The 8,990-nt window shown below is 38.1% G+C and overlaps 1 protein-coding gene across 1 annotated transcript in view; it reads left to right on the forward strand.

The window, feature by feature from the left end:
* The window catches only part of sh3gl2a (SH3 domain containing GRB2 like 2a, endophilin A1), a 34,138-nt gene extending 28,528 nt beyond the window's left edge, over nt 1–5,610 (forward strand). The window contains exons 7-12 of the mRNA XM_035659423.1: nt 308–411; nt 547–662; nt 2,385–2,399; nt 3,046–3,057; nt 4,734–4,745; nt 4,874–5,610. Coding sequence (XP_035515316.1) covers nt 308–411; nt 547–662; nt 2,385–2,399; nt 3,046–3,057; nt 4,734–4,745; nt 4,874–5,070 — 456 coding nt within the window. The 3' untranslated portion in view covers nt 5,071–5,610. The remainder of the gene's footprint in view (nt 1–307; nt 412–546; nt 663–2,384; nt 2,400–3,045; nt 3,058–4,733; nt 4,746–4,873) is intronic.
* Nucleotides 5,611–8,990: the final 3,380 nt, after the last annotated feature.

The raw sequence follows: 8,990 nt of genomic DNA on the forward strand, positions 1-8,990 counted from the left end.
AAACTGAAAGCTACAGAACAGCTACTAATGCTATTCATTCATTCATTCACATGTTTGTTTGTTTGTTTATTTATTTGACAAGGACAGTGCACAGCTTCTGAGATGCACCACAGTTAGCTATGAGCTAATTTACATCTGTAGTCCCTCGGCAGGAAACAGAGTAAAACATCTCTGTTCAGAAACACTGAAAGAAAATTAACACTCTGGTATAAAAATATAATTACAAGTAATGGACATTTTATGGGTGGTGTGTCCTCGCCGTCATTGGTGTCAGTATGTAACAGTAGACCCTTTGTATATTTAACAGATTGAACAGGTGAGCCAGCTTGCTGCACTGGTGCATGCTCAGGTGGAGTACCACAGTCGGGCTGCTGAGATCCTCACACAGCTGTCCAGTAAGATCGACGAACGGTAAGTACTCACGCTTCCTGTTTCACTGGGTCGTTTTGTTTTACCATACCTTATTGGATGTATTTACAATATCATATTGAATTTTATATAGGTTTTTTTTGTGCATTGAGGGATTCTGTGTTTTCCACTTTGCAGGATAAGGGACACTACTGTCAAACCAAGGAAAGAGTTTGCTCCTAAACCACGCACGTCTCTGGACTTCTCCATCAGTGAGAACCACAATGGAGGCATCCACAGTGCTCGCTCTCCAGGTGAGACACCGAATGCAAACCTCATTGCTCAGAAACATGTCCAGAAACTAGTCCTGGTGCTCCATATGCATTGTGGTATCTCAGTGGGATTTTTTTTGTATATGAAAACCTACTACTAAATCCTGATTCTGATCAGTTTCAACTCGCAGAACAATAAAAAACTACTGTAGTATTTGCCTGTAACGGATAGTTTCTTGACTAGTTTCTATTAATTCATTATATTTTTTCCTTTAACAACCCTCTCTATGCTTTTCATTTTTACTGTAAATTCTCAAATACAAGCCAGAATTGATGCTGGTGATGTATCATAATGCATTACAGGGTAAAGTTTTCCAACCAAATCATTCTCCAGGACCTTTCCAGGACATTTTCCAGGAGGTTTTCTTGACAATGCAGGACAGCACTTGCCTACAAACGGTCATATAAGCTGTGGTTTGGGGCAGTTGACTACATTAATTTGTCCACAGTCCATAAATAACAAATCAAGTAGAATTTATTTTATTTTACAGAAAATGTATCTTCTAGAATGTTAATGTGTTAATTGCACATACAATTAACATCACTGTGCATGTATTTATCAACCACAGAAACAAGGATTGTGATCATTATTAGGCTGTGTGCATGTAGACTTAGACTTGATGCTAAAAAGAATACTGCAAGGCATTTACACTTTGTAGCTGATAAACCCCAATAACTACAGTTTATCCTACCAACAGTGAAGTTTCAAACAAAATACACACCTTGGTTTACACAAATGAGCTGAGTGAGGGGCTAAAATACAAAAACTTCTAGGACAACATAGATTATTTCCAGAATATTTAATAATTTTAATTCATTTACAGGTTTCCATGACTGGAAAATTTGTCTTTAAGTTTCCAGCTTTTACCAGTTTTCCAGGACACGTGGGAACTGTGTTAGAGTAATCTACACAGACACAGTACATATAATCAGTACAACATCATCATTCTGCTCAATTTTACTTCAAGCTACTGAAATACAACATTTGATCAGGAAGAGGGTTGTTTCTAGTTAGTTGGTCTCTTTGGTGAGAGACATATGCACACTTAGAAGTACAATAAGTAAACACATGCAGAAATAAACAATGTACAAACATCATTACTTCCAAATAGGACATCATATTGCAAATATTTTGACAGATATTGTGATTGCGTTATGATTTACAAGTAGTGGAAAATGATCCTTTTTGCATACATTTATTTTCCACTGAAAAAAATAATATTAAAATCATGATGATGTCAAATCTTTTGGGCTCTGTACGAAACAAACATGTTTTCTTAAATCTAGAGAAGAACATTTTAGGCCAGGGCATCTCTTCAGAACTACAGTGCTTCATTGTAACATTTTACCTTTATCAGAAAATTGCAGCTTCTGCGATTTTAGATATTGCACTTGGCCATATTGACAGGGGTCTTTCAAAAGCAGAATATTAGAATTTAGTTTCTCTATAAAAAATATTGTTTAAAATAAGGTAATTAGTACCCCGTTTAAAAAAAAAAAGCACCACACTTTAATAAAAAGGCAGATATTTGAGAATTTACAGTGTATTTACTGTGTTTGCTAATTTTCTTTTTCCCAGCTCTTTTTTTCCCCCTAACATTTCCGTTATTACCTGTACTGAACAGAATATCCATCAACCCAGAACAAAGTAATACAACTCTGCACTCTTTTCTTTTCCCCTATGATTTTTGTTAATTCTTCCAGGGGCGAGGTCTCCAGGTGAGCCAGGTCAAACTTATCTGTCAATATGTTTCTCCGTCTTTGTGCTCATTAATTCATTTTTTTAACATCCTTTCATTTACACTTAAAACTCAAAACTACTTCTACTGCTTTCTTTCCCCCTCCCTCCCTCGTGTTGTCCCCTCTTCCCTCTTTGCAGCAAGGTCTCCAGGTGAGACAAAAGTGAATCTCCGGAGAGATAACATAACCATATCTCTTCCATCCACTTTGTCATTCATGGGTTTCCATCTCTCTTTTTGTTTGTCTCTTTGTTATGAGAAAATTGTTGCGGTCAAATGATACAAACAAACAGCAGAAAAACAAGTGCCGTCCGTCTACTGTACAAAGAATGCAGACCTACACTAACAATGAAAAGCTTACCGGTGGACGAGCATTTGCTCTTTCTGTTTTGTTCACTTGTCAGTCTTCTGGTCCGTTTTATCCTCCTGTTTCTTTGTCTGTCTGCTGCTCTTTTCAATTTGGTGTCCAACTTGTGTTTCTCCTCGCTTTGTTTATTGACCTTTTCATTGCTGCACCTTCTGTACTTATCCATATCAATTCATCATCTGTCCATCTAGAAAAATGCTATTAAACATAAACACTACTGCTCTTTGTTCACCTTTGTTTTCTCCTTTCCCCTTTGCAGCAAGATCTCCAGGTGAGCAAGAGTGACTTGGGAAGAGATGTAAAATCTCTCTATCACTCTTATTTTTTATCCTTGTTTAAATGGACTTTTGTGAAGATATATTTTTGTTTGCAGTGCAGCTTGTCTGCAGTGCTGTCTCTGTCTAACCCCTGTTTTCTCTTTTGTCCCTATGTTTTATCAAATTGCTTTCTTTTTTTGAACTATTAAAGGAATAGTTTGACTTTTGGGAAATTGGCTTATTTGCTCAGACTCAGATTCGTACTAGCTTAGCATAAAGACTGAAAACGTGGGGGGAAACTTCTTGCTTGGCTTTGTCCAAAGTAGGGGTTGTTATTATTACTGGAAGTAATTAATTCAAGCCAATAGTTAACTAGTCGTCGACCGTTTGTGATGTCCATTTCATTATATATTTTAACAGCAGCCTATTAAATGAGAACAGAAACGGTAATGACTCTGAATGTGTCAGAACGAACAGCACAGAGACTGAACATTTAATTTACTTCACACAAGTCTCATTCAAAACTTGTAATAAATAACTTCCAGCTTCACAAAAATGAATACTAACGGATACGATGGATGATGTATAAAGTTAACAAAATAACTAACTACAAACTCACTCCTCTCCCACTTCTCGCTTCTCTTGAACCTGCCATCTCTAGTCCTGGTTGGAGCCACTGTAAATCAACTGACTGTGTTCGGCCGCCTACTCGCTCAACTCAGGCTATGGTTCTCATACCGGCCCGCTCCCTGGCAGCATCCAAAGCTCCTGTGCTATTGGTGTAAACAACTCTCTTGAGCTCACAGTCGTGGTACAGTCAGCTAATAGGCTAAATAACTACCTGGTGACCGCAGCTAGTACAGTTACCACCATGCAGTGACTCCCTGTGTTACAAGAGAAAACGTCCGTGTTGCAACAATCCCCTGATGCTTTCATCCCAGTGACAAGGCGCAGCTCTCGAACAGAGTTTAACATTGTTTTTGTTTTTCTGCGACTAGCCGACTAATGAAAAGTCAGTCAACTATCGTGGGGCAGCTGTAGTCCAAAGGCAAGAGATCCGGCCACCAGCTCACTGATTTATTTGTTTTATGGGGCATTATGTGCCGGACTAATTCTTCGCTGGGAGCAGTAACTTCCTTGAGGCTCAGCTTGTTGCCTGACAACTGCTCAAGGCCAAGAAATAGTGGTGAATGGTGAATTGTTGATTTGAATTAGCTTTAGAGGTGCTGGTAGGCGGGTTTGTCAGGGTTGGACAGAGGAGGGTTAACTGCTTCCTCTAGCCCTGACTTTGTCCTCCACTGTGTGGTACTCGACAGTTGGTGAGATCTGCAGTTGTAGTGCCTGTTTTCCCTCCAGCGGCCACAGGGGGCAACAATGAGCCCATCACACACACAAAAAACTAACTGACAAGCGACACAGTGAGATTTATACCCCTGTTTCCAGACTTTATGCTGAGCTAAGCTAGCTTGCTGCAGGCTGCAGCCCTAACAGACAGATAGGAGAGTTGTATCGATCCTCTTATCTAACTCTCTGCCAGAAAGAGTATAAGTGTATTTTCCAAAAAGGAGAACTGCTCCTTTAAACGCTGAATGCCTCATTATTATTTTCTGGTTACTGATGGTCATATTTTGTGTCTCTTTTGCTTTGTCTCCTCCACTCGTCTTCCTTCTCTTCTCTTCCCCCCTTTCAGCCAGGTCTCCAGGTGAGCCTTTCACAAGCTTTTCTTTCATTATGATCATTATGTCTCTAATCTATATGCAGCTTCTTATTTCCTCCTCTAGCCTTTCTTCTAACTCTCCTTTTCTTTTCGCTCATAATTATTTTGTCTAGCCCCTATGGACCAGCCCTGCTGTCGTGCCCTCTACGATTTTGACCCTGAGAATGAAGGTGAGCTAGGCTTCAAGGAAGGCGATATCATCACCCTGACCAATAAGATCGATGACAACTGGTACGAGGGGATGCTGCACGGCAACTCTGGCTTCTTCCCCATCAACTATGTGGATATCCTGGTGCCACTGCCCCACTAGGACGTCATCCTTACCAGCTGTGTCTACAACGGTGGCAAAACAAATCCTGGCCTCCAATTCCTCCCTCCCAGTATTCCCAGTAACCTTTTTCCTAAACATTCCTACCTTTACTCCACTTTAAAGGAGTAAAAACAGCAACAACACAATAACGAACGAAGATATGAACAAAGATTGACGACAAATTAAAGCGAGTATGCACCAATTGAGCGTAAAAACTTTAAATGAGGAAAAATCTGCATTGATGTCGTTGCTTCCCCTTATCCCAGGAGGCACCTTCAGGCTTCTATAGTCATTTTATCCATTTCTGTCCTGGCTTTGTCTCAGTTTATGTTGGCTGTCAGTCCGTCATGAGTTTATCAGAGCAGCTTTACAAAATCACACTTTCTCTCATTCACTGTACTTTGTGGAAACCTCTACAGTAGATAGAAACTTTTCTCTCACATACTAGAAAAAAAAATCGGTCCACGTGCTCCATGTTTGTTAGAGACTCTAGGTCAAGCATGGTTTCAAGTGTTTAACGTTTTATCTTAATAAAAATTTAAAAAAAATGTCAAGCAGATTTTGTTTTGTTTTTACATATTCCTCTTTGTAATGGTAGTCGTCTCTTGGCATGCTCGGGCAGTTTCTAGAGAAACCACGTCCCTGTCATGCTCCAAAATCGTCTGTCCACAGGATGTCTTTACCTTTTAACTATTCAGAGTTTTGACAAAAGTTTAGACAGATTCATCTAGCTCATAACTAACAACCAAGATTACCCATAGTATCTTTTATTTCTTACATATCAACATGTGCGCGTGATTGGTCGTATGTGATTTAGGTACCAAAGTTACCTGCAGAAACCCGAATCAGCTCCAGTTTTAGCTTCAAGATTTCAAGACAGCATGGTGTCAATAAATCTGCTCGATGCAACCGGGTGAAGCTTGCAATTTCTAGTTCTTTGGTATTCTCATCAGGAGGGGGTGAAACTGTATTCTTAAGTATGTGACATTACATATCTGAGCCAGTGATTAGTGGAGTGATGACATGATTTGCAAAAACACAAGTTGTGAAGTTAAACTGTTTGAAGTGACGTAAGAAAACTATGGTGCATAAGTTTCAATCCTCCAACGTGTATTTTAATCAGCAGCTTGTGTGAAAAATGGTTGATGTATTGTGATATAATAACTTATGGGACTTAAACACTCATTGGGGCAACTGTTTTTTCTGCAGCTGAGGGCGTAGCTCTTTCTACTGCATCCCTATTAGTCCGATTAGTATTCTGTAGTTTAGCTGTCTATAAACCATTGATTAAGATGAAATTAGACATAGCCAAGGAGTGCACAAATGGCTGAACGGAATGAGAAATTGTTTCTTTTTGTCTCGGTGGAAATGTTTTATTAATTGAAATGATGCAACTTACACTAAAAACCCTTTTCTCCAACATAATATGGACTAAAAGCCGCTGGTTTACCCTTCATGTCACATTAGACCTCAGAATAATTGCTCGTTCTAAGATTATACATTATGTTTAATTTTCCCCAACCAGCTTTATGGTTGTATGCAGTATTGTGTGGGATTTTTTGTCCCTTCTTTAACTGATGTACTGATGATCTAGAAAACAACCTCTTATTACAGTACACATATGTTAGTCAGCTGAGCACTTCCCTGGAGTTTTATTCTCTGTCGACAATGTATTAACCCTTCTGCAGAATAATGTGTGCAGCAGTAAAACAATTTTTTTCACCCATCATGTAGTAATGTTGTGCGTGTATTTTGGGGGAGGGGTGCGTATTTGGGTCTGCATACTGTACGTATTATGCACAGGGATGGGGTTGCAGAGGACCTCTGATGCTGAGGTATACTGTCTCTGACAGTTTTTCAACATTAAAACAAACATGGATGTCTCTTACCAATTCATTATATTCAGTAGAATTACAATAAATGATGCAAAATCCACTGATATCCCATATTAAGTGTTTGGTTTTTTAAAAGGGAAGCACAACTTTGAACAGAAAGTATACTTTGTTGGCTGGGGAAGAATAATGATACAGTTTGAAGGTCATGTATTTATTTTTTTTAAAGGCAATACAGTTCCTTCCTTCTTTTTCTCTTTTCACTTTTTTTTTAACAATCGTGTGTATCTTTGCCCTCAATGAGGACTGTACAGCTTTTCTGTGTTTTGTTTTCACCTTGTGTGTATAGTCGCGCATCTACAGTAACGTATCTTATTTTTGTAACTGTGACAAAAGTATACACATACAGTATAGATGTATATATACAGTATATTATCCAGAAGCAATGTGAAAGGAGGGATTCTCTGTGCTGCACATGATTGTCTTTTGGTTTGTTTTTGTTTTGTTTGTTTTGCGTTTTTTGGTTTCTTTTGTTCTTGCACTGGATTCTAAGACTGTATGCTTGATGTAAAGAAAAAAATGTGATAAGTCAATGTAATTTATTCAAATAAATACCAAGAAATAGTTATTGCCCTAATGACTTTCTGTTCATAGATGCACACGCCTAAAACCTAAATGTGTCGCAGGTAGAAATCATTTTGAAAAACTTTTCCGAACAAATTTAAACCCAAACTAAATGTGAAATCATTTAATAGTTTGCTTATCATCTAGTTTATGTAACCGCTATCTAGCTGTTGTTTTCAGAACATGGAGGTGACACAGCAGGGACTTGGTGCAGCAAATAGAAGAAGACGATAGATGCATTATTCATTTTCCTGGTAGATTCTTTCATGTCCTCTTGCAAGAATCCAACTGGAAAAAAATAGGTCAGGTAAGAAAATCTCTTTTGTACCTCCAAGACAACTGATAATGTTGCACTAACAGGATTATTAAGACATTTCAAAGTCATGACTACAGCTTCAAGCATCTTAAAGGCTCTAAGAGATATGAAACACGCGTAAACTGGGATAGACAATGCAAACTTTGCACAACGTGTACTGTACAAATAGAGAATTATAGTAGAGCTGTAGTAAACCCTGTAAGTCAACTGCTATCAGCAGTGGTGAAGGCAACAAAGTAAATTTGCTCAAGCTCTGCACTAAAGTAAAGTACAAGTGCTGCAAAATTGTATTTCTATTTCCATTTTACCAGTTTCCATTTACTCTTGCAGTTCACAGGAAAATATTCGAAAATAGTACGGTTTATACATTTACATACATTTATACATTTATTTAACAGTTATAGTCACTAGTTACTTTTTAGATGAAGTGTTTATATAAAACGTGATCATCGTATAAAATGTAATGCAACATTACAGATTAAACTACCCAAATAAATATTTAGTTGAAATTAGCTTAATCTCAACCAACTGCAACATAAGAAATCCAATTTACACGCAAATAAATACTTGAATAAGATTATAAATGTTAATGTCACACAGACAGAGGCCATTTATCTACATATAAAGTACTTTTACGTTTGATACTTTACACTTCACTTGGAGTATTGTTACATTATTGTATTATGTTAGGGCTGAAAACAACACTTTAAGAGCAGTGAGAGTAAAACAAAACACTAAAGTTGTGGTCAAACAGCTGAACAATGAACTGCAACTCATTCTAAAGCTCTGTGAAGCTGAAGGGAGATACTGCATGGTCTGCATCTACCACAACTGTAAACAAGGAAGGGAGTTTGGTGATGTATGGCTCAACATTTTACACAGGAAACTACAATGATTGGTCAAATTTGTGGAAAGGTTGTGGTGATTGCAATGTTGCACAGAATTCATGGGGATTGGTTGAATTTGTCCAGGTCTAGTGTGTAACAGGAGGCTCTACTGGCAGAAATGGAATATAATATTTATGGGTAAGTTTTCATTAGTGTATAATCACCTGAATATAGGAATCATTTTGTTTTCATTACCATATGAGCCGTTTTATCTACAGACGCCGCAAGTCAACTTTCATAGAGTCTGCCATGTTGAACCGC

The sequence above is a fragment of the Morone saxatilis genome, unplaced genomic scaffold (assembly GCF_004916995.1).
Source record: "Morone saxatilis isolate NCDOM2014 unplaced genomic scaffold, NCSU_SB_2.0 Contig17, whole genome shotgun sequence".
Classification (NCBI taxonomy): domain Eukaryota; kingdom Metazoa; phylum Chordata; class Actinopteri; family Moronidae; genus Morone; species Morone saxatilis.